We start from the raw sequence: 27,560 nt of genomic DNA, 5'->3' as shown, positions 1-27,560 counted from the left end.
ATATTATTTTATAGTATTGTCTACATGCATAGCTATTTTTATTGTGGGTTTTTTTTTTTTTTTTTTTTTTTTTTGGTTTTTGAGACAAAGTTTCACTCTGTTGCCCAGGCTGGAGTGTAGTGGCTCGATCTCAGCTTACTGCAACCTCCGCCTCCCGGGTTCAAGTGATTCTTCTGCCTCAGCCTCCCGAGTAGCTGGGATTACGGGTGTGTGCCACCACGCCCAGCTAATTTTTTGTATTTTTAGTAGAGATGGGGTTTCACCATGTTGGCCAGGCTGGTCTTGAACTCCTGACTTCAAGTGATCCACCCACCTCAACCTCCCAGAGTGCTCAGACTACAAGCGTGAGCCACCACACCCAGCCACACATGCATAACTATTTTTAGATAGTCATTTTTAGATAGTTATAAACATAGTGCGGACAATTTTGAATTCAGTTTTCCCACTTACCAAACATTGGCCCAAAACGCTATATGAAACTTTGGAAATGTTTTACTTCTATATCATATTCTTTGAATATCATTGATGGTTGTCACTCTTCATCACTTGAGGGTGAATACAACAAAAGTTTTGGAAAAAGTTTAAGAAGCTAGTCAGAGCCAAGTCTATTGAATAAATAATTATACTACACAACATATTCTGGAAAATAATGAGGAATAATTGTAGAGTAGTAAAACTGATTTTTGAATCTTGGAAATGAGCCTTGAGGGCAAATAAAAAAATGTCCAGAGATTCATAAGACAAATGCATCTTGGTTATATCCAATATGACAAATCAAAACCAAAGGACAAAAGTTCTTTGAATGTCTCTGTGGCATTCCTTATGTGGGAATACAACCATATACCTGCCACAGGATGATCTTGAGAATGACATGACAACATGCATAGTCTAAAACAATACTGCCACTAAACATTGGTGTCTTTACTTTCTCATCTCTAATGGCATTTGTCACTGTACACATGTGAAACTTGTCTCATAATGGGGCTGTGTGTCAGGGGAAACGAATATATTTAAATCAAATTTTAATTTGTATTTTCTAGACTCCAACACATGTAACCAGCTCCTTGGGGGCACAAATCATACTGAACATATTTTTCAAGTCTTACAAGACTTTGATTGGTACTGCCTAGGTGGGAATGCTCTGTTTTCACTTCCAGAAAAACTTTTAAGCTTTCATCTTCCGTCTACATGTAAAATTTGAGCTACTGTATTAAGCTGAGAGGCATATAAGATGTTAAAATTTGGATTAAGTACTTAAGTGGGCTTTTATAAGTTTTCATTTACCCAACTTTTGGTTTTGTAAAAAGAAAAAATTTTCAATTTGCATTTTCAAAATGGCATGTGTCAGCCATATTTTACCACAAAAATATACAATGTAAAAGACTAGGTGTTTAATAAACTTAATCATTCAAAAATGCAACCATGTAACTAATGTCAGCCTCAGTATGCACTGATGCACAGATACTTAAATATCTTCCATAACTCATACTTAAAATGGCATTTTAATGACTTAGAATGTGGGCAAACTAAAAGAACAATATTTTCAAATATAATCAAATGTCTTTATGTTCACATTATGAGAAGCCTGCCATAAACCACTACAAAACAAAAAAAGAAAATTTTAAATAAAATCTTCTTGAAAGTCTTAAGAGGCTGAGATGCATAAAGAAAAGTGAAACGCTCCTTCTGGGTGGGCGTTGCTTCTCGCTAACAGTCCTCAGGCTCAGAAAATTAAACTTCTGTGGAGGCGAATGTCTAATGACTACAGAGCTTTCCAACACTGTGCTGAGAGTCTGGCAGCTGCGCCACACTACAATTAAATGTCCTAAAAATACACAGGGAGAATATTCATGAAAGTTTGTCTTGCTCTTTCAAGTGTGGTGCTCTTCTTTATTTAAAAACAAAAGTATGAGGTTAATTTGTGTGTGTGTGTGTGTGTGTGTGTGTGTGTGTGTGTGTGTGTGTGTTTGAGACAGGTTGGAGTGCAGTTGTGATGTTGGCTCACTGCAACTTCTGCTTCCCAGGCTCAAACAATCCTCCCACCTCAGCCACTTGAGTAGCTGGGACTACAAGCATGTGCTACCACACCTGGCTACTTTTTAATTTTTTGTAGAGATGAGGTCTCACTAATTGCCCAAGACCTGGGCTCAAGCAATCTTCCTGCCCTGGACTCCCAAAGTGCTGGGATTACAGGCGTGAGCCACCACACCCAGTCCAAGGTTAATTTTTAAATCTGAAAAACTGCAGAGGGTCACTGGAAAGGCAAACACAGGGATATCTCTGTATTTCACTTTACTGCACTTCACAGACACTGAGCTTTTTACGAATGGAAGTTTCCCGGCAACCCTGTATGAAGCAAGTCCATTGGCACCATTTTTCCAACAGCCTGTGCTCGCTTCATGTCTGTCATATTTTGGTAATTTTCACAGTATTTCAGACTGCTTTATTATTATTATAGCCATTACAGTCATCTGTGATCAGTGATATTTTTTGATGTTACTACTGTAACATTTTGGGGCGCCAGAAACTGCACTCATGTAAGACAGCAAACCTAACCTATAAATGTTTGTGTTCTGATTTTTCCACCAACCAGCTGCTCCCTCATCTCTCTCCCTCTCCTTGGGCCTCCCTATTTCCTGAGATGTTACAACAATACTGAAATTAGGCCAACTAATAACACTACAATGGCCTCTAAGTGTTCAACTGAAAGGAAGAGCCAATCTGTCACTTTAAATCAGAAGCTAGAAATGATCAAGCTCAGTAAAGAAAACATACCAAAAGCTGAGATAGGTCAAAAGCTAGGCTTCTTCCCCCAAACAGTTGAGTTATGAATGCAAAGGAAAAGCTCTTGGAAATTAAAAGTGCTACTTTAGTTATCACACGAATTAAAAGGCATACTGCTGATACGGAGAACGTTTGGTTGGAAGAAAAGGTCAATTCAGCTACAACATTCTCTTAAGCCAAAGCCTAATTCAGAGCAAGGTCCTAATTCTGTTCAATTCTATGAAGGCTGAGAGAGGTGACAAAACTCTGACCTGCTGAGGACACAGAAGAAACGCTGGAAGCTAGCACAGGTTGGTTCATGAGGCTTAAGGAAAGAAGCCCTTGCTATGACATAAAAGTGTGAGGTGAAACAGCAAGTACTGATGAAAAAGCTGCAGCAAGTTATCCAGAAGATCCAGCTAAGACAACCGATGGAGGTGGATACATTAAACAACCAATTTTTTTTTTATTATACTTTAAGTTCTGGGATACACGTACAGAATGTGCAGGTTTGTTACATGGGTATACACGTGCCATGGTGGTTTGCTGCACCCATCAACCCGTCATCTACATTAGGTATTTCTCCTAATGCTATCCCTCCCCTAGCCCCCCAACCCCTGACAGGCCCTGGTGTGTGATGTTCCCCTCCCTGTATCCATGTGTTCTTATTGTTCAACTCCCACTTACAAGTGAGAACATGTGGTGTTTAGTTTTCTGTTCCTGTGTTAGTTTGCTGAGAATGATGGTTTCCAGCTTCATCCATGTCCTTGCAAAGGACATGAACTCATTCTTTTTTAATGGATGTATAGTATTCCACGGTGTATATGTGCATTTTCTTTATCCAATCTATCACTGATGAGCATTTAGATTGCTTCCAAGGCTTTGTTATTGTGAATAGTGCTGCAATAAACACAAGTGTGCATGTGTTTTTATAGTAGAATGATTTATAATCCTTTGGGTATATACCTAGTAATAGAGTATATACTCTATTGTTGAAATGACAACAAAGGATTTAGAATATTCCATAAACTTAGTTGATAAAGCAGCAGCAGGACTCGGGAGGATTGACAAATTTTGAAAGAAGTTTTACTGTGGCTAAAATGCTATCAAATAGAGTAAAAGAAGCCAATGCTCATTTACCATTCCCCAAATCCTAAGGCCTTTAAGAATTATAGTAAATCTACTCTGCCTGAGCTCTACAAATGGAACAACAAAGTCTGGATTACACTGCATCTATTTGCAGCATGGTTTACTGAATATTTTAAGCACACTGTTGAGACCTACTGGAAAAATGTTACTGCTCTTTGACACTGCACCTGGTTATCTAAGAGCTCTGATGCAGATGTACAGCAAGATCCATGTTTTTTTCATGCCTGCTAGCTCAACATCCATTCTGCAGCTCCCGGATCAAGAAGTCATTTCAACTTTCAAGTCTGATATAAGAAATACATTTTGTAAGGCTGTACTTGCCATAGTGATTCCTCTGATGGATTCAGGCTAAGTAAATGGAAAACCTTCCGGAAACCATTCTAAATACCATGAAGAACATTTATGATTCATGGGAAGAGGTCAACGACATATTAACATCAACAGGTGTTTGGAAGAAGTTGACACCAACCCTCATGAATGACTGAGGGGTTTAATACTTCAGCAAAAGAAGTCATTGTAGATGTGGTGGAAATAGCAAGAGAACTAGAATTAGAAGTGGAGCCTAAATATATGATTGAATTACTGCAATCTCATGATAAAACTTCAACAGAATAGGAGTCGCTTCTAATGGATGAGCAAAGAAAGTGGTTTTTTGAGGTCGAATCTACTCCTGGTGTAGATGCCATGAACATTGTTGAAATGACAACAAAGGATTTAGAATATTCCATAAACTTAGTTGACAAAGCAGCAGAAGGACTTGGGAGGACTGAAAATTTTGAAAGAAGTTCTACTGTGGCTAAAATGCTATCAAATAGCATATCACACATACACAGAAATCTTCCATGAAAGGAAGAGGTAAACTTCACTCTTTTGTTATTTTAAGAAACCGCCATAGCCACCCCCACCTTTGGCAACCATCACCCTGATCAATCAGCAGCCACCAACATCAAGGCAAGACCCTACACCAGCAAAAAGATTATGACTTGAAGGCTTAGATGATCATTAGTTTTGTGTTTTTTGTTTTGTTTTGTTTTGTTTTTGACAAAGTTTCACTCTTGTTATCTAGACTGGAGTGCAATGGCGCAGTCTCCGTTCACTGCAACCTCTGCCTCCTGGGTATAAGCAATTCTCGTGCCTCAGCCTCCCAAGTAGCTGGGATTAAAGGCACCTGCCATTATGCCTAGATATTTTTGTATTTTTAGTAGAGACAGGGTTTCACCATATTGGCCAGGCTGGTCTCGAACTCCTGACCTCAGGTGATCCGCCTGCCTTGGCCTCTCAAAGTGTTGGGATTACAGGCATGAGCCACGGTGCCCGGCCTGCAGTAAACCTTTTTAAATTAAGGTAGGTACATTGTTTGACATAATGCTACTGCACACTTAACAGGCTACAGTATAGCTCAACATAACTTATCTGTGCTAGGAAGCCAAACATTTTGTGTGATGTACTTTATTACAAAATTCACTTTATTTTAATTTACTTTATTGTGTCATTAACTTCATTGCAGTGGTGTGGCACCAAACCTGCCATATCTTCGAAGTATGCTTGTATAGACTGCAGCACTATTTTTCTCCAACAAGCAATTTTTAACTTAGATTCAATTAGATGCACATAGTTAAGCCTAGCCTTTTCTCTCCAGAGAAATCAATGACAATAAGGCTGAAAGTAAGCATTTCCTCCAACTAAACAGAACAGAGTAAAACAAGCCACAGCAGAGCTTCTTAAACTGCACAGCGACCCACAAACTAGCTGATCACATACAAAATTTTGACTTAGGGGTTTTACATGGAAGACAAGAACCACAGTTTATCATAGGCTCTCAAAATCTATTGTGAGTCCCCAAACACTTCTCATTTACAAAATTAGAAAGCTGGACTAAATATTTTCCTGTATCGGTTATACATCCTAAAATACTATATTGACTTTGCAGCTGTCCTTGTTTTCATAAGGCATGATGAATAAATGACCCTTTCATTAAATCTAATAAAATTTATAAAGTAATGTTATATATGACACATACTGGTATAAATTGCTATCAGCAGGCATTCATAATAAGATACAAAAACAACAAAACAAATTCAGAAGTTAGCCATGACCAAAAGCATTAACTAACTTTTCAAGGCATCTATAACTCAATTCTGAGTAAATGTCACAAAGCAAAAAGCCAGCTGAATTCACTACATACCATACTTTTAGGGCTTTTGGCATAGAGGCAAATGTTATAAAGCAAACATTTAATGAAACGGTAGGTCTTTTAGTTCAAGATTAAGGTGACAAAGTATCATAATGTGGGCTACTCACTAAAAAAAAATTTTCTCTTTTTTTTTCCCTGCTATATATTTTCAGGATGAGTCCGTCGGGCTGTATTTGCTTTGGGCATAAAATCAACATGCTAGTCAACTAGCTTTTCTCTTTTCATTTAAGTAGTTTCTAGAGCAGAAAGTAGCAGAGGTGGAGGTGGTAAGAGGAATGCAGGCCTCAATCTACACAATAGGAATTTCATAGACTATGTATTATTCCATAAAACAAATGAAGTGTGTGCACTGTGCCTGCTTCATATCTAATCCATTTGTAAGCCTTTCCCAGGTTTGGAAATACTGGGGCATATATCCATGACTTTGCCAACTGGAACAACTTTTTGTCTACAGCTTTGATAGTATCTCTCAAATCACAAAATGCTTAAGAGTCTCTTCAAGTAACCCATATCTAGGAACTATCCCAAGGAAAGAAAATGATCTAAAGCATGTTGAAATCTATGGACAATAAGTTGCTCCGAGGATAAAAGAAGGAAAAACTAAAAACACCCCTAACATCCACAGATAGACTGAATAAATCATGGTATATCTACCCAATTTAACATTATTCAGTCATTCAGGTATGCAGTATGAAGATGACATAACAACAGGGAAGAGTACAATAAGAACACCAGGATACATGATCACACGGAAAAACCGTGCTATTTAAAAAGTATGTGCACGAATGTATGTAACTGCATTAACACAAATATTGTTATTACTATTGTTGTTATTTTGAGACAGAGCCTCACTCAACTCTGTTGTCAAGGCTGGAGTGCAGTGGCGTGATCTCAGCTCACTGCAACCTCCGCTTCCTGGGTTCAAGTGATTCTCCAGGCTCAGCCTCCTGAGTAGCTGAGATTACAGGTGCACATTGCCATGCCCAGCTAATTTTTGTATTTTTAGTACAGATGGTGTTCCCATGTTGGCCAGGTTGGTCTCTAACTCCTGACCTCAAGTGATCAGGAGTTCATGACCAGCCTGGCCAGGAGGCACACCTTGGCCTCCCAAAGTGCTGGGATTATAGGCATGAGTCACTGTGCCTGGCCAACAAAATTGTTATTATGATGCCCTTTAAGAAGTAGAGTGGGATCAGGAAAGAAAGGCAGATGTGAACAGACTCTCAGTTTTTGTATTTCTGAATTGTTTAAATTTTTCTAATGCAAACATACTTGAGTATTTTTCTCTGTAAAAAAGAAATAAAAACTTGTATACTGTATATGAAAATATGTATAGGAATAGTAAATTACAAAAATATAGCATTAAAATTGAAAGATTTTTTTCTGTATTTTCTAAATTTTCTGAAGCATCATATTCCCTAATTTTAAAAATTAAATCTATAAAATAACTCTAAGGGTCATCTTTTTGTCTAGCACTAACCACTCTTTAATCTACTTTTTCATTTTTCAGATCCTACTCAAAAGTATAATTTTGCAACACAACTTATTACCTAGGTTTTTATCTGGTAAACACCAAGTGAAACTGCATCACTCTAAAACCTACAACAATTTTTTTTTTTTGAAATCACCTGATTAACTTAATTTGACCTGTCCCTCATCATTACCATTGAAGCCTCTCTCAGAGCCTGAGCATCGGGGCTTACAGGACAGCCATGAAGACTGTAGGGTCCAGAATCACACTTCCTGGGGATGAATCCTAGCTCCATCACCAGTTGTGTAATTCTGAATAGGTACTTGATTTTTTTGCCTCAATTTCCCCACTGTAAAATGGGAATTATAGTACCTAACTCTCAAAGTTGTAAGGATCAGTGGAGGATATGAATATACAATTTTTCCAAGATGGTGGATTGTTTGCAGGCCTCTATCACTTGAAAAGACAAAATAGTGTGTGTTGATTCATGCTGTGAACTTTTTTCTAAGAAGCAACAGAGGAACTTAACAGGAAAACTGAAAGAAACTACAGACCCTCTGACAAAAGCAGAGGGCTGCAGCCTATACTGTGAGCCTGGTGGAAAACTATAAGTCCCCAGAGTATGCGAGAAGAAGAGATGGCCACCATGACACCTCACACTGGGGAACTCAGCAATCCAGACCACAGGGGAGGGCCTTTGCCCTTAGCCCTACCCAGTGCTGGAGCTGGTTTACTGAGCAGTGGGGAATATATGAGAAGGAGTGGCATCAGGGACTCCATTCCCAGACTCCAGCGGGGACGGAGGGAAGCCATTCCTGATCCCACTTCACAGGGGACCTTGCAGAAGTCGGCCAGATAACTCAGACAGCAGTCACAGGTTGAGAGAAGCTCCTAACTGAGATCTGCAATATAATCTCAAGTGGGGATGAACCCCTTTAGCCAGAACCAAGGAGTGAGTGGGAAGTGTGCTGCAGTCATGAGCACAGGAGCTGGGCACCCCTGCTTCAGGGGCAGACCAAGAGGGGCATAGCCTGAAAGCCCTGGTTTCTCTCTCCTCAAGGAAGCTTTATGGCCTGAGGCATTTTTGAGTTCTGAGCACAGATTGCCTGGAACTTAGCTAGCTGCTGCTAGTGGAACACTGCCTACGAGAGACCTGCCTTGCCAAGTGCGTGGGAGCTGGTGGGAATTACTGCCGTCTGCTATTCCCCACTCCCCAGGCAGATTCTTCTGTACAGCAGAGGCAGCTGCACTCCTCCCCGGACCATTACCCCAGTGGCCAGAGAACTGACCCCTGATCCCCACTGGGGCCACTGCTTGCAACTGCACATGAAAAACCAGAGTGCAGTCCCGCCTTAACCAGTCCCTAACCTGGCATTGCCCCTCCACCCACCCTGGTAGCTTAACACAAAGGACAGAAACTTTTGGAAGCCGTATGGCACTGCTCATCACCTGAGACACCAGAGTATCTCCCCTGGGTAACATATGGCAAACACAAATCCCACCACCACCACCACCACCACAGCTGGCACTCTTTTGCACTCTAGGAGTCAACCAACATAGCCAATACATTACAGCATCGCCAGGTAGAAGAACACAGCATCCAGGAAGGGAAAAACGTGTGTGTAACCTCACCTATCACCATGGCCTTGATCACCCTAGCTAACCAACACGCCCTGACTCTGTCCACATAACCAGTTCATTACTACACAATCTGGCATTTGAGAAAGCCAACACGCTAAGGCTATTTATAACCAAGGAATCTCAAAGTCTATGTCACTCCCCTGCCACCTCTATCAGCACTGGTGCTAGTATCCTGCTGCTGGGAGACTTGAGGACCGGTCACATCACTGGATCCCTTGCAGACATTCCCTAGCGCCAGCCTGGAGTATCCACTGGGTAGCTAGACCTAGAGGAGCAGCAGCATTCATAGTGGTCTGGTCCTCAGGGACTCCTACTTCTAGGGGAAGGGAACATCACATGGGACAAAAGAATCCAGACACAGGCCTTGAGTCCCTGAACTTTCCACTTGTGGGAGTTTCTCTCAGCAGAGGCATAGGCGCAGTGCTGGGCTCAGCAGGGAAAGTCTGCAGCTCTACCCCAATAGCCAGGAAGCCCTGGGCTTGTGAAGGACCTTGGAGAAGGGAGTGCTTCTTCTCCCCCTCAGCTACTACTGAAGACACAGCAGGGGCTTCCCCCATGGGAGCTCAGCATGGATACATACACCTGTAGATGGCCCTTCTGGAACACTTCAGGGTGACTGCATCCCCACAGGAGGAGTGCCCTCCAGGTTCAGGCTTGCACGAGGTATAAAGTCACAATTCCTCTCTACATAGAACAGCAACATGCCTGCAGATGAAAAGAGGTGTCTGTCTGATCTGAACAGCTGAACACTGGGTCAGGAATGCAACTGGGAAGTTACATTCCTGCTGGTGTCGCAGGGAAGCAGAGGTGGCTCCCGCCCTTCCCCTTGAAAAGATTTCAACAGTTTCACCAAGAGCTCCCCTGGCCACCTCCATCAAGGTTGGGACCTCTGCTCACCACTGGATATTACATTTACCCATCACCACTGGATATTACATTTACCCACCCGTTTTAGCCATGACCAGTTTTTAGCCATGGATACCTCCCCTACTGGCCTGAAGTCTGAACTGTTCAACTGAGTAAATACTGCGGAAAATAAATTAATTAAAAACTGTACACCACTAGGGAATGAGATAAGCTTCAAGAGACCTCTGCCATTTCAATCCCACAGCAATCAACCTGCTCACACACCAAGCACATTGCTAATACAACCACCTGAGAAAGCCATCATACAAAGACTCTCTATAACCAAATAACTCATACAGTGTCTTCATCCCTGAAAGAACCAAGAGCCAACCAAGTCAGGCTACAATAAACATTAAAGACACATTCTCAAGGGAAAGAAAACCCACAAAAACAAACAACTGAAACAAAAATAAATTCAAGAAAAATTAGTCTACCCAAATGAAAAGGAACCAGAAAAATAATTCTGGCAACAAAACAGGGTTCTATAATGGCACCAAAAGATCACACTAGCTCTTCAGCAATGGCTCCAAAACAAGATAAAATCTTTGAAAATACTAAAGAATTCAAAAGGTTATTAGCTACACAAGGAGATAAAAGAGAGAGGCAAAAACCAACATAAAGAAAATTTTAAAACCACTTACGATGAGAAAGACAAATTTTGTAAAGAGACAATTTTCAAGAAAGCCAATCAGGACTTCTGGAAATGAAAAACACATTTAGGGAATTACAAAATGCAGTGGAAACCTTTAACAGACTAAATAAAGTAGAATAATTTCAGAACTCAGAAACAAGCCTTTCAAATTAACCCAACCAGAAAGAAATAATTAAAAGAAATGAACAAAGCCTCCAGAAAATACAGGATTATTTGGCCAAACTTAAGAACCATTGGTATACCTGAGGGAGAAGAGAAAGCAAAAAGGTTGGAAAACTTATTTGAAGGAATAATTAAGGAAAACTTCCCTGGTCTTGCTAGAGATTTAGATCTCCAAATACAAGAAGCTCAAAGAACTCCTGGGGGATTCATCGCAAAAAGAACATTACCAAGGCATATAGTCATCACACTATCTAAAGTCAACACAAATAAATGAATTCTAAGAGCAGTGAGACAAAAGCATCAGGTAACCTATATAGGAAAACCTATCAGACTAATAGAAGACTTCTTAGCAGAAACTTTATAAGCCAAAAGGGAGTGGGGTCTTATTTTTAGCCTCCCTAAACAGAATAGCTGTCAGCCAAGAATTTTGAATCCAGCAAAACTAAGTGTCATAAATGAAGGCAAAATAAAGTCTTTTTCAGACAAGCAAATGCTATGGAAATGTTACTACCCGACCAGCCCCACAAGACATGCTAAAAGAAGTTCTAAATCTTGAAACAAAGGATCAACATGCCCCATAATAGAGCCTCTTGACAGCATAAAACTCACAGGGCCTATAAAAAAAATACCACGATTAATAAAAGTATCTAAGTAATAATCAACATGATGACAGGAACAGTACTTTACATTCTCAATATTAACACTGAATGTAAATGGTATAAACACACTACCTAAAAAGATACAGATTGGCAGAGTGGAATTTTTTTTTTTTTTTTTTTTTTTTTTTTGATTCACAAACCAAATACCTGCTGTTTTCAAGAGACTAATCTAACATGTAAGGATTCTTATAAAGGTAAAGGGGTAGAAAAATATATTCCACACAAATAAAAACCAAAAGCAAACAGGAGTAGCTATTGTTGTATCAGACAAATCAGACTTTAAAGCAACAATGGTAAAAATAAAAGACAAAGAAGTTCATTAATGATGAAAGGATTACTCTAACAGGAAGATATTACAATCCTAAATATATATGCACCTGACTCTGGAGCTCCCAGATTCATAAAAGTTACTACTAGACCTAAGAAAAGAGATAGCAACACAACAACAGTGGGGGAATGCAACACTCCACTGAAAACACTAGACAGGTCATCAAGGCAGAAAGTCAACAAGGAGACGTGGACTTAAACTACACTCTAGAACATACAAACCTAACAGATATTTACAGAACATTCTACCCAATAACTACAGAATATACATTCTTCTAATAAGTACATGGAACATTCTCCAAGATATATAGACCATATGATAGGCCACCAAACAAATCTTAATACATTTTTAAAAAATCAAAATTACTTCAAGTATCTTCTCAGACCACAATGGAATAAAACTAACTACAAAAGGAACCCTCAAAACTATACAAATACACAGATATTAAACAATCTTCTCTTGAATAATTTTTGAGTTAACACTGAAATCAAAATGGAAATTTAAAAATTCTTTGAAATGAATAATAGTGACACAAGTTGTCAAAACCTCTGGGATACAGCAAAAGCAGTGCTAAGTGGAAAGTTTACAGAGCTAAATGCTCATATCAAAAAATCTGAAAGATCACAAATTGACAACCTAATGTCACACCTCAAGGAACTAGAGACATAAGAACTAAACCAAATACTGGCAGAAGAAAATAGACAATAACAATCAGAGCAAAACTAAATGAAATTGATATAAAAAAGACAATGCAAAAGATCAATTAAAAAAGGTTATTTCTTTGAAAAGATAAACAAAAATTAACCATTAGCTAGATTAACCAATAATACACTCAATTTGAAATGAAAATAGAAACATTACAACGGACACAACAAAAATAAAAATGATCATTCAAGACTACTATGAACATCTCTATGCATACAAACGTGGAAATCTAGAGGAAATGCACAAATTCCTGGAAACATACAACCCTACTAGCTTGAATCAGAAAGAAATATAAATCCTGAACAGACCAGTAACTAGTAGTGACATTGAATCAACAATACAAAAACTGCCAAAAAAGAAAAAAAAAAAGCCTAGGGCCAGATTCACAGCCAAATTCTATCATTCAAAGAGGAATTGGTACAAATCCTATTGAAACTATTCTGAAACACCGAGAAAGAGGGAATCCACCCTAACTCATTCTATTAACCCAGTACTACCCTGAAACCCAAACTAGAAAAGGACATAACAAAAAGGAAAACTACAGACCAATATCTCTGATGAACATAGATGCAAAAATCCTCAATGAAATACTAACAAACTGAATCCAACAATACATCAAAAAGATAATTACGGCTGGGCACAGTGGCTCACACCTGTAATTCCCAGCCCTTTGGGAGGCCGAAGCGAGCAGATCACCTGAGGTCAGGAATTAAGAGACCAGTCTGGCCAACATGACAAAACTCTGTCTCTACTAAAAATACAAAAATTACCCAGGTATAGTGGCATGTGCCTATAATTCCAGCTACTCGGGAGGCTGAGGCACGAGAATCTCTTGAACCCAGGAGGCAGTGGTTGCACTGAGCTAAGATCACACCACTGCACTCCAGCCTGGGCGACAGAACAAGACTCTGTTTGGGGGAAGAAAAAAAAAAAAGTTAATTCACCACAGTCAAGTGGGTTTCATCCCAGGCATGCATGGATAATTTAATAAATACAAGTCAATAAATGAGATACATCACATAAACAGAATTTTAAAAAAACAATATGAGCATCTCAATCAATGCAGAAAAAACATTCAATAAAAGCCAGCATCCTTTTATGATTTAGAAAAAAAAAGAAAACCTTCAACAAACTAGACACAGAAGGAACATATCTCAAAATAATAAAAGCCATTATCAGACAAACCCACAGCCAACATTATACTGAATGGAGAAAAGTTGAAAGCATTCCCCCTAAGAACTGGAACAGGACAACAATGCCCACTTTTACCACTTCCATTCAATACAGTTACTGGAAGTCCCAGCCAGAGCGATAAGGCAAAAGAAAGAAAGGGCATCCAAACTGGAAAACAGGAAGTCAAACTATCTAAGTTTGCTGATGACATTATCATATACCTAGACAATTCTAAGGATTTCTCTGACTCCTAAATTTGGTAAATAAAGTCTCAGGTTACAAAGTGCACAAATCAGTGGCACTGTTATATATCAACAATGACCAAGCTGAGAATCAAATCAAGAATTCAATCCTTTATACAATAGCTGCAAAAAATAAAATAAAATACCTAGGAATATGCTTAACCAAGGAGATGAGCGATCTCTAGAAGAAGAACTACAATACACTGCTGAAAGAAATCTAAGATGACACAACAAATGGAAAAACATACCATGCTCATGGATTGGAAGAATATTATGAAAATGATCATATGCCCAAAGCAATCTACAAATTCAATGCAATTCTTATCAAAATACCAACGTCATTTTTTCACAGAATTAGAAAAAAGAATCCTAAAATTCATACAGAACCAAAAAAGAACCCAAGTAAGCAATCCTAAGCAAAAAGAACAAATCTGGAGGCATCACATTACCTGACTTCAGATTATACTATAAGGCTACAGTTAGCAAATCAGGATGGTACTGGTATAACCATACACAGATCAACAGAACAGAATATGGAATCTAGAGAGAAACTAAAATTCTTAGAACCAATTGATCTTTGACAAAGCAGACAAAAGCATACACTGGGGAAAGGAAACCCTATTCAGTAAGTGGTGCTGGGAAGACTGGATAACCACATGTATAAGAATGAAACTGGATTCCCTATCCCTCATCATATACAAAAATCAACTCAAGATGGATCAAAGATTTAAATCTAAGACCTGAAGCCATAAAAATTCTAGAAGGAAACCTAGGAAAAACTCTTCTGGACACTGGCCTAGGTAAATAATTTGTGACTAAGACCCCAAAAGCAAATGTAACCAAAACAAAAATAAATGAAATGAGACCTAATTAAACTAAGAAGTTTCTGCACAGCAAAAGGAATTATCAGAGTAAACAGGCAACCTACACAACAGGAGAAAATATTTGCAAACTATGCATCCAACAAAGGACCAATACCCAGAATCTACAAGGAACTCAAATCAGTGAGAAAAACAAATAACCCCATCAATAAGTGGGCAAATGACAAATAGATATTTTTTAAAAGAAGATATACAAACGGCCAACAAAAATACTAAAATATGTTCCACATCATTAATCATCCAGGAAAAGCAAATTAAAACCACAATGACATACCTACCACCTTACCCCTACCAGCATGGCCATTATTAAAAAGTCAAAAAACAACAGATGCTAATGTGGATGTGGTGAAAGAGGAACACTTATACAATGCTGGTAGGAATGTAAATTAGTACAACCTCTATGGAAAACAGTACAAAGCCTTCTTAAAGAACTAAAAGTAGATCTACCAATTGATCCAACAACCTCACTACTGGGTATCTACACACACGAAAAGAAGTCATTATATCAAAAAGACACTGCATGCATATGTTTATCTTGGCACAATTCACCACTGCAAAGACATGAAACCAATCTAAGTGCCCATTAACCAATGAGTGGATAAAGAAAACGTGATATACATATACCATGGAATACTACTCAGCTATAAAAAAGACTGAAATAATATATTTTGCAGTAACCTAGACAGAGCTAAAGGCCATTATTCTACCTGCAGTAACTCAGGAACAGAAAACCAAATACTGTATGTTCTCACTTAAAAGGGGGAACTAAGCTATGGGTACACAAAAGCTTACAGGATGGTAAAAAGGACTTTGGAGACTCAGAAGTGGGAAGGGTGGAAGTTGGTAGGGGATAAAAAACTACATGTTGGGTACAATGGACACAACTCAGGTGATAGGTGCAATAAAATCTCAGACTTCACCACCATACAATTCATCCACGTAACCAAAAACCACTGTGTCCTAAAAGCTACTGAAGTTCAAAAAGGCACATATTAAAAAAATAAAGCATGAACATAATGTCTGGCATAGTAAGCTATGAGTTGTTATCTATTACCTAATTAAGCGGTTAGCTATTACTCTACATATTGTCAAATACATATGTAACAAAATATTGTGATAACCATTACTATAATCCAAGAAAAATACATTTTATAACAAAATTTGGTAGTGCATAAAATTTCAGCTTAATAACTAATTTTAACACTATCTTTATGCTGCATGCATTACTCCCCTTAGACATCAAAGGAATAATTAAGGAAACAAAAGAGTTTGCAGTGATGTCATTTTTATCCCACCTACACTTTACATTGCATAATTTGTTGGAGCTGAAATTGTTTCTTCTAAATCTCTCTTCTAATTTGCAACTGACAGGATTTCAGTGTTTTCCTCCAGTCCCCCATTAAAAAGGAGAAAATATTTAAGGTCAAGGGAAATTGCTTTACAATGGATATCAAAATGGCAAAATGCAAGCTTAAAAAGAAGAAGGATATCTAAACATTTCCTTCTTTCTTCACACTTTTTAGATTACTCTTTCAAAAGGAGTTCATCAGAAGCAAAGATTTAAGCCCTACGTCCATCCCCCTTTTGTTTTAAGGTAAGTCACTTTAGATCAGGAATCAAATAAAAAAATAACATTTTTCCTCCCTTTCTATACTTGTATTTCCTGCTGAACAGAAACATCCTACTAGTTGCTCTTAGTCTGTTAATTCTTGGTTGAGATAAATTTTCCATTACTTGAGGGAGACCAGGGCTACACATTTTGCAGGTGCGAATGTATCCAGTAAGACAAAACTCAGTTGTCTAGATTTCTATCATCTGCAAAAGGAAATGTGGCCGGGCACAGTGGGAACCTTCACAAACTTCATAAACCAGCCCCTTAAAACTCTCACACAGATGTCACGATGAAGTCAGTGACTGTTCATGGCGAATTGCCTAAAAGTTACTGAATTACCTAAAGTTATTACACGTCTGAAATCCCATCACTTTGGGAGGCTGAGGCAGGCGGACCATGATGTCAGGAGATTGAGACTATCCTGGCCAACATGGTGAAACCCAGTCTCCACTAAAAATACAAAGAAAAAAAAATTAGCTGGGTGTGCTTGCACGTGCCTGTAATCTCAGCTACTCGGGAGGCTGAGGCAGGAGAATCGCTTGAACCAGGGGGCGGAGACTGCAGTGAGCCGAGATCACGCCACTGCACTCCAGCCTGGCGACAGAGCTAGACTCCATCCCACCCCCCCCAAAAAAAAAGGAACTGCATGCATTGGGAGCAGTGTGAGAATTAAAACCAAAGTCTGTCCTTATCTACTTTAAGGAAAAATTATAACAAGGTTAAATAAATTGTAGAAAATGTTTGTGAATACTTATCAACAATTTGAGTTTTATGTAGCAACTTTTGAGAAGAGATTGCTTTATCTAAATATGGTTAGGTGATTCAAAAAAAGGAATCTTCACTAGAAAATGTGATTCCAGAAAGCTAAAGTACAAAATAAATACTATTTATGTTATGGTATCCACAAAATAGCTAAAGTTTTTAAAAGTGAAGATGGGAACCTTCATAAACTTTAAGATGGCTGATAAGAGCAGGCACTCCAAGGAGTTGCCATGTTCCCCAAAGAGGACCTGTTGCATGTGAGCATCCTAAGGCTGGCAGTGGTCCCAAAGTCTGGAAGTATTTTACCCATAAAGAATCAACTGCAAGCAATTTCTGATTCTGTTTTGCCTTTGCCCATGACAAGAATCAACTTGTTCCAAAATTCCACAGAATACGTTTCTTTTATGTTAAAACTGCTGTTTCTGGGAAAGCTAAAAGCTAGATTTTTTTTTTTTTTTTAGACGTGGACAAAAGCCATATTTGGACCTTTTAATCTCTTAACAGAATAGAGGTATTTTTAAAAATTCTCCCTGCTGTATTTTATTATGAGAATGTCACTCTTTCAAAAAATTTAAAAAGTAAATTTGTTTTCCTATACAATCCCTTTAACTCAAAAGTGCAAGAAGGTTTTATTTTTAAAAGCATTTAAGTGAAGCATTTAATCAAAATTAATTGCAAGTTAAAATAAAATTACTTAAGTAGAGAATAACCATGACTTCTCTTTACAGATCATGTTTTCTGGTCATCACATCTATAAACATATGTTATATATTATGTTTTTAGAAAATCAGTAACCATGATACCACTTTTAAGTATTAAGTACAGTACTTGAAAACTCACGAGATTAAATGATTCCTCACACTTCATATTCTTTTTTTTTTTTTTTTTAATGGAGTCTCGCTCTATCGCCCAGGCTGGAGTGCAGTGGCGCAATCTTGGCTCACTGCAACCTCCACCTCCTGGGTTCAAGCGATTCTCCTGCCTCAGCCTCCCAAGTAGCTGGGATTACAGGCATGTGCCACCACGCCTGGCTAATTTTTTTGTATTTTTAGTAGAGACGGGGCTTCACCATATTGGCCACGCTGGTCTTGAACTCCTGACCTTGTGATCCACCCATCTCGGCCTCCCAAAGTGCTGGGATTACAGGCTTGAGCCACCGTGCCCGGCCTTTGTTCATTCTCTTTTTTGAGTCAGGATCTCACTCTGTCCCCAAGGCTGGCATGCAGTGGTGCAACGACAGCTCACTGCAGCCTCGAACACTGGAGCTCAAGTAATCCTCCTGCCTCAGCCTCCCTAATAGCTGGGACTACAGGCGAGCATCACCATGCCCAGCTAACCTTACACTTCACTTTCAATTCTCAGTAAAACCATTTGGGATGTCTTTAATCCCCTGCAAAGCTGTGCTACTCAGTCATAGATCAGCCTCACACAATGAAAACAAATAGATTTAAATCTACGACAATAAAGATTACAAACTGGCTGGGCGTGCAGCATCTCATGACTGTAGTCCCAGCACTTTCAGAGGCCAAGGTAAGTGGATCGCTTGAGCCCAGGAGCTCAAGATCAGCCTGGGAAACACAAGGAAACCCCATTTCTACAAAAACACAAAAATTAGCCAGGCATGGTGTCATGTGCCTGTAGTCCCAGCTACTCAGGAGGCTGAAATGGGAGTATCACTTGAGACCAGGAGGTCAAAGCTGCAGTAAGCCGAGACTGCCATTGCCCTTCAGCCTGGGTGACAGAGTAAGATTCTGTCTCAAAAAAAAAAAAAAAAAAAAAAAAAAAAGACCCTACAAACCGTGACATTCTAACAATCTTGCATCAATCACATGAATAGATAAGAAACGGACAGAGAGACTATCAGGACATCTATAAATTCTGAAATAAAGCTTAGCATATGGCCTAATAACAAAGTTAATACTTATTCAAACAAGCAGCACTTTCTTTTGAATCAGCTCACTTACTCTACACCAGGATTTCTGAATCTCAGCACTGTTAATATCATGGACAAGGAAGGATGATGTCGTGGCTGTCCTGCGCATCGTAGGATGATGGGCACCATCCCCGGCTTCTACCCACCAGATGCCAGTGGAATCCCCAATCCCAGCTTCAACAATCAAAAAATGACTTTAGACCGTGCCATACCTGCCCTAGGGACAAAACTGTCCCTGGTTGAGAATCACTGCTCTAAAGAAAACCCAAGAATATGGACAAAATCCTAAATACGATTTTATTTGAAGTGATTTTATAAACAGACATAAAATTTAATCAGTTTTAATAACCAAGTCAGACCTTGTAAATGGAGTCATTGCTAGCAGTAACATGTGTTCATCCATTTTGAGGGAAGAAAAGATTCAAGGGACACTGTTTTAGCCACATAAATGCTACTGGCACATGACACATCATCATGTCTTCAATCAGGAATGCTTTCCAACTCAAAGGATAACCAGGCCCCTTAAAATTCTCACACAGGTGTCACAACGGAGTCAGTGACTGTTCATGGTGAATTGCCTAAAAGTTATTTAATTTCTATCCTTGCGTTGACGATCAGGAAAATATTAAATGAAAACAACCAATCTGGGTAGGAAGTAACCAGCAAAAAACAAAATTCAGGCAGACAGTTTACAATTTTGTGCATGGACAACTTATCAACAGATCTTAGTTCCTTTCTCATTCCTTTCTCTTCCTCTAAGGAAAGCTGTCCTTTCCTTGAGAATTCTCAGAACGCTGATAGTTTTATATACCTGTAGAATTGCTTCTTGGCCTTTTGGCCAAGATCAAGCATGCATACCCATGGAAATTTTTTTATTATAAAAAGATCAAATTGAGCACTGCTCATTTAAAGGTTTGCAGATTTCATGTTACCTTTATACTTATATCAACCAAAAACAGACTTGAAGTTTTGAGGATTAGCAAGTTCACCTATATAGTACAACATGGACTCAGCACCAAGAAAATGAGAGCTTTCAAGGATACCCAGTTCACTGAAAAATGCAATATCCAATGTTGTGTTTATCAAAAATTAAATCTAATTTTTCCAAGGAAATATTTTACTCGAAAGTCTTAAAAGATCTTTTTTTGGCACACGAAAAAAAAATTTAGTCATGTGTTTGAATTTCTAAAATCTGACTGAGATCAGTCTTTTTTTTCCCAGTGCTTGAGTTTTTGTTTTTGAGCAGACATTAGGAAGCAGTAATGGATATCAGAACAGCAAATATTCAATTTCTGATGGCAAGTATAATCTTGTTTCCTTCTGAATTAGCTTTAAAAAATACTTCTGCTGCTACTTATTTAACTGTACAAAGAACTGAAAATATTACATGGAATTTGTTTCTTGCTTTTTCCATTTAACATTTTCTCATGTCTTTAAATATTACTCCAACCATAATTTTCAATGGCCAGTACATATGAATTCCATGGTAATATAACTTAACTATTTTTTACTTTAGGGATTTTTAAACTGCTTTCAACTTTTTGCTTTTATTCTGGGATGAAATTTTTTGTGTAATTATGTTTGCATGTCAGGTCATTTAGGATAAATTCCAAAAGCTAATTTACTAGTTCAAATAGTAAGAACATCTGTATAGTTATACACATTAACAAATTGCTTTTCATAAAGTTTATGAATTTTATACTTCCATCACCATTTGAGAATACCAATTCACTGCATATTCAGAAACAGTGAACATTTTCTTTGTCAGTTTTAAATATTAAAATATCTCCCTTCTTTAATTCACCTTTTTGTGAAACTGAACAATTTTTTAATGTTCACTAATTCTGTCTTTTCAAATTGTTTAGACTTCTATTCATCTTTTTCATTGTAGCATTTGTCTTTTTCATATTAAATTACTAAACTCAATATTAAAGCATATAAACCTTTGCTTGGCATCCAGAAAGTTTTCATTTTTATGTTGTCCATTCAATCTTACCCTTTCTGATTTTCCCATTACCTTATGCTTAGAAAATCTGTTCCCATTTCAACATAATTATTGACATACTTTTAGTTCTTTTGTTTCATTTTGACATCTATATTTCTAACACACCTGGAATTTATTTTTGCTGTGGTATGAGAATGATGATTTAGTATCCAATAGCATCAGAGCCCATTAATCATTATTTCCAAAATTTTCCTATTCTTCCAGATTAACTTTAAAAATCACTTTGTTAGGTTCCCTATCTACCCCTCCTAAAAAAATCTCATTTAGATTCTTACTGAAATTCTAGTAAACTATAAGTAAAAATCAAAGAATGTATAGAGGAATGTTGAATACTGGCGCCATCAGGCATCCTTATCTTGGACCTGACTGTCACAGAAATATTTCCAGTGTTTATTTACTTTGTAATACATTGGCTTGTTGTTTCAGATAGAAATTTGTTTTTTTCAGTGTAATTTTACCTGTTTTTATTACTAAATCTTTAACTGAATATGGAGTATTTTATCAAATGCCTTTGCAACATTTGTTTAGGATTATGAATATGTGCAATTATGCTTTATCCTATAGATGTCACGAATAAAGAAGTTTCTCAATAGTAAGCCATCCTTTAATTACCAGCATAAGTCCTATTCATCACACTGTATTGTTTTGAAATGTTGATTTTTAGTTGCATGTGCTTTAGTTAACATTTTTATATGTATAGTCTGGGGCCTTTTTAAGGATAATTTTGTGAATAACTTTAAATTTCAATGGTTATTATTTCAATTAGTTTACTTAGATGCTCGATTTCCTTTTTTTTTTTAAGGAGATGTGGTCTTTTTTGTCACCAGCACTCAGGCTGGAGTGCAGTCACACAATCATAGCTCACTGCAGCCCCAAACTCCTGGGTTCAAAGGATCCTCCCACTTCAGCCTCCCAAGTAGCTGGAACTACAGGAGTGCACCACCACACCTGACTACAACTTCTTTTATTTCACCTACATTTTTCCTGAATGTCATTCATTTGGAGATTTCCAAATTTGAGCTCTAATTTTTCAAATCACACCTGTATTTACTGTTTACATGCCTTTTCCCCCTAAATTGGTGAGTTGAGATTTTTTTCTTTGGTTAGGTATCTTAAATATTTGTCTCTATATGTGTCTTCCCTGTGCCCAGCAATAACCAACTATTTGATTTGTCAAATACCTTTTTCCTTGGCCTAATTTATTTTTACTTACTTGCAGAGTAAATCTTAAGGTGTTTTGTGTTGTACTGTGCTATTCACTAAATTGTACAAAGTGTCTATCATCATTCACACACGTTTGGGGGCAGGTGGCTGTGAGGCACCATGTATCTCATTAATTAATCAGAAATGTCATTCTAATTTTACCATAATCTACTGGAATCTTTAGAACATATATTTTTTTAAATTGTTAATGTTTCAGCAAGCACTGTACTAACTAGATCTGGTCTTAGAAAATTGGAGACTAATTTGATTGTGTTTTTCCCAAAGACACTGCTTAGTGTTTTATATTATTCATTCTCAGCACTTCAAGAGCCAAACACTTCAAAATAAATTAAGTATGTTACAGGGAAGAGGCAAAATGGAACAAAGAAACAAATTTAATTTTGGAAACTATAATTTTACTACAATGTAAATATAAACAATTTAACTTTATGGAATTTGGGGGGAAATACACTTCAGAAGCCAGGCTTCTTTTTAGCAATGATAATCTGATTGTAGCAAAATTCAACTCTTATATAACTCTATTCATGTGTTCTTGCAATATGCCAACTTTTTTTGTCCCTTAGATTCCCTGATACATTGTTGCCATAATTTAAATTGCTTTTTCCTGTGCAATTTTTCATTTTTCAAAAATGCTGACTAATTACCTCCAGTGCTCCCTATGAAACTTTTACGGACATTCCTATAAAAGTACTGTCTTTTGAAATACATTTTCCCTATTATATATAAGTGGGGAAGAAAAGGCTTTTCTAAGAATGTTAAATACTTTTAATTTTGACTCCTGTGATACCCAAGTCCATAACGACTTTACGAATCAACAGTGGTTCTTATTCATAACTAGACGACATGCCATTTAACACAGGGTGTCTCCTCAACTTAAACTTTTCCCTCAGAAATTTACATTTTCCTTCCAATAACCAAAAGAAGTATATGATAGACTTCTCTATACTCACTTGTGAGTCACTTACATTTTTCACAAAAAAAGGTTAATTTTACATACACACACCCACACCCACACATACACACACACACACACACACACACACACACACACTCTTCTCAAGTAGGACTCCTAGAAGGATTTCTAGCAGGCTACTAAATTTCTATTGTTGACTATGTGGCCACCATGGCACAGGGAGTTTAAAAGTCAGATGGAGAGCTGGCAGCTAGAAGCATCTTACCTGCTTTCCATCCAGGGTGCAGAGCCTCTTGACGACTCCTGAGTCTAGTTTAATGGCTTCGGTGATATCTGTTAAGACTTGTTCAAAGGAATGAGCAGTCTTTTTATTCAGAAGGATCCGCACGGCTTTTCTAGGCTTCACTCCACTTCGAATCACAGTCACTAACTTGGGTTTGATGAAATCTTTACTCTCTTTTACTTCACTTTTCACAGAGGAGGCAGCAGCCAGGGCTCGGGATGTCCCACCCTTGATGTTCACAGACCAGTTCGGATTAATATTTTTGGTGTAATCGACTTTACGAAATGGTTCATTGGATGCACACACGTAGCTCTCACCTAAAAACCAAAATTTGATTCTATTAGCATGAATATCTCTACCATAGAAGCATTTAGTCTAAAGAACAGATGCTGGAGACCCATTAAGTGAACCCTTAACCTTAGCAGGTTCACTAAAAGGGGATGTTCACCCTTTTCCTTTGGCATTCTCCCACCTCCCTCTCTTTTAAATAGGCTAGATTGGTTTTGAGAGAATAACAAGGATTACAGGGCGAGAAGCACTGGACCAAATATGTTGACCAAATGTGTCACCTTGGATAATTCATTTCTCCACACTTTGGTCCTCAGTATCATCAGCAATAAACTGAAGTGGCTGAACCAGCTGAATTCTAAAGTACTTTCTGATTCCCAAAACCTCCTATTTATTAATTTGGTTTTAAAAAAATCTCATTCTGGTAGAAATAATTATATCAGAACATACTGATATAAGGAAATAAAAATATCTTGCTTCTAATTATAGATTTCAGTTCTAATCAAAGAATAATCACAACATTTTCACACAGCTGACTCAATTATACTCAGGTACAAGGTCACGCACTAAATTAATGAAGCACCATAAACATTAAGGAAGAGTTCTGGCAGCTCAAAGAAATAAACTTCAGCCACTTTTCTTCTTACAGAATGTAAATTTAAAATAACTGTTCTTTAAATATACAACACTTTTCTGTAACTACTTAAACAGAAGAGGACCTGAAGTAGTTAAAATGATGTGTTCATTAGTCATGAAACCTTCTGCTTAATTTTTATTAAGTACAACATAAGAGCTGTATTATTTGCCAAGTGGCTTATTAATTCAATGCTTACTGATATTTTACGTTCCAAAATTTCCAAAAATTTTATGTTAAGATACCACAATTTTTCTTTTAGGAAAGTCAGAATCACCCCATGTTTTTACATTCTTGACTTTTTGACACACAAGATAACAGGGTTATACTAAAGTTTTTCTAAAAAGAATCCATTATTTTTTCACATATTCAGTATAACACTCATCATTAATAATATTAATATGAACCTGAAATATTATAAATGCTTAAAACAGAAGTAACCAAAATAGTGAAAGGGAATTCCTGAGAAAAACCTTATTAATATTCATATTAAACTATTATCATAATGTTCTTGAAATCCTGATTAATGGAGAATTTTAGAGCCTCCGAAGGTACATGAATAATTCAGTAACAGATCAGGCATACAAGAAGATTTTATTTTTATTTTATTTATTTATTTATTTATTTTGAGACAGGGTCTCTGTTGCCCAGGCTGGACTGCAGTGGCGCAATCATGGCTCACTGCAGCCTCAACCTCCTGGACTCAAGTGATTCTCCCACCTCGGCGTTCCAAGTAGCTGGGATTACAAGTGCATGCCACTTTGCCTGGCCAAATTTTTGTATTTTTAGTAGAGACAATGTTTTTGTTATGTTGCCCAGGCTAGTCTTGAACTCCTGTGTTCAAGCGAGTCGCCCACCCTGGCCTCCCAAAGTGTTGGGATTATAAGGCATGAGCCACAGTGCCTGGCCCCAAGAATGGCTTAAAAAGAGGAGCATGGTCTTCTATCTAAGGGTATAACTAGAGCACTGCCCAAGATAACTGGGGAACCAATCACAGGCTTTAACACTGTTTCTACACCAGTAAAGTGAAATCTAGCCCAACCACCACCATTTAGAGATTTTTTCATCTCTATAGGCTTATCTAAATCATTTTTCACAGTACGATCACTTGGGAAAATGTCATATAATTTCAAAAACAGTTATCAATTTAACAAAATTAACTATAACTACACATATGTATTAACGGGCAAAATAGAATTTTGCTTTAACCTCATAGAGAAAGCAACTCTCACATCAAAAAGCTCTTACTATTTTTACCTATCATAAAACTTTAAGTCTATATTCTGATTCAAAATATAAGATGAAAGAGAAAAAAGAATATTAGCAAAAGAAGGTAATTTTTTTTTTAAAAAAAGGGCAGGGATAAGTAGTAAGTCAGCTAGGGGAAAGCCTATCCCTATATAAAGAGTAACAATGAAAAACGAAACAAAAGAGCAAATTTCATATAGCCGATTTCCTTGGTCAACCTGTCTCTACACAACTGACATATCCACAAGGAGAGCTGCTTCTTAAATTTCTCTGTGTTTTGTTTCCTTATACAGGTTCCAAATGTCAGAATGAAGTAGGTAAAGGAAGCTCCTTAATTTGTTTTTGTGCAATTACAGATAAATTTTAATTCCTTCCCATTCTCCCTCCTTCCCTTCATAATGTTTCCATTAAAAATTTGTAGGCTTGGCATGGTACCTCATGCCTGTAATCTCAGCACTTTGGAAAGCCAAGGCAAGAGGACTGCTTGAGGCCAGGAGTTCAGGACAGGCCTGGGTAACATAGCAAGATCCTGTTTCTACTAAAAATACAAAAATTAGCAGGACATGGTGGCACACATCTGTAGTCCTTGCTACTTAGGAGGCTGAGACAGGAGGATCACTTGAGCTCAGGAGTTCAAGGCTACAGAGAGATATAATCTCACCACTGCACTCCAGCCTAGGCAACAGAGCAAGACCCTGTCCCTATAAAGCACACAAACCAAACTTATAGACTAGTTCCACCATAAACATGTATTAAAGTTTTGAGCCAGGCTGGCAAATGCCTACAAGGTTGGCAAATGCCTATAAGATAGGGCTCTCTACATCCATGGCAGACACAACTAACAGTTCAATAGCCTCACCCTCTTCCCCGTACCCATGGCCCTATGTCCTTTAAGCTTAGACAACTCCTCACAATGTGCACTGAGTGCCTACTATGCACAAGTTCTCATGCTAGGTGCTGACATGGTATGAAACCCACGTTAGTAATCTTGGCATTCAACATTATAGCATATAGGTTCAGCACATGGTTTTAGGGTCAGACCTGTGTTTCTGTGTACTGGCCACACAAATCCCTAAAGTGTAGATGTCATACACCTTGACGACAACACCCATCAAGATACCCAAGCTAGCTTGTCTTGTAATGTCCCCATCCAAATCAAACAATCTGCAGATTGTAATTTTGTCTCTTATATAGATTTGCCTACAAAGAGAGAATATGCTGACAAAAGAACTTAGGATGTTGGTTCCCTGCGCAGTTAGTTACAACTCTTGATGTTAATCCATCAGGTTGAGTGCAATGGCCCATGCCTACGATCCCAGCACTTTGGGAGGTCGAAGAGGGAGGATCCCTTGTGGCCAGGAGTTCAAGCCCAGCCTGGGCAACACAGTGAGACCCGGTCTCTATTAAAAAGAAATCAATAATCATTCTTGGTTAGACACTATGCACCTCCAAGACTGATTAGAAGCCATTGGCCTCCCCCTACACAGATTCTTGCTACTGTACGGATTCTTGTTTAAGATTTGTGACTCCCTTGCCAACTTGCAGGTCTCCCTTTTCTTCCACTCTCACAAGGACATAGCTGAAAAAGTACATCCTGCATCCTAAAGTATTAAACCTTAATGTACCAATGAAACATAACAGTGTGAGAGGCCAGGCACAGTGGCTTATGCCTCTAATCCCAGCACTTTGGGGAGCCGAGGGAGGCAGCTCACCTGAGGTCAGGAGTTTGGGA

The 27,560-nt window shown here is 38.0% G+C and overlaps 1 protein-coding gene across 15 annotated transcripts in view; it reads right to left on the bottom strand.

Annotated features, from left to right (window-relative positions):
- Positions 1-27,560, bottom strand: part of DCLK2 (doublecortin like kinase 2) — a 180,701-nt gene that overhangs the window by 132,510 nt on the left and 20,631 nt on the right. For all 15 annotated transcript variants that reach the window (XR_277458.5, XR_012435156.1, XR_012435155.1 and 12 more), the window contains exon 2: positions 23,641-23,975. Coding sequence is in view for 7 of the 15 variants with exons in the window: in XM_005556049.4 (XP_005556106.2) it covers positions 23,641-23,975 (335 nt within the window). In the remaining 8 variants the exon portion in view is untranslated. The remainder of the gene's footprint in view (positions 1-23,640; positions 23,976-27,560) is intronic.

Source organism: Macaca fascicularis, chromosome 5 (genome assembly GCF_037993035.2).
Source record: "Macaca fascicularis isolate 582-1 chromosome 5, T2T-MFA8v1.1".
Taxonomy (NCBI): domain Eukaryota; kingdom Metazoa; phylum Chordata; class Mammalia; order Primates; family Cercopithecidae; genus Macaca; species Macaca fascicularis.
The sequence above is the reverse complement of the archived record's forward strand: the minus strand, read 5'-3'. Positions and strand labels throughout refer to the sequence as shown.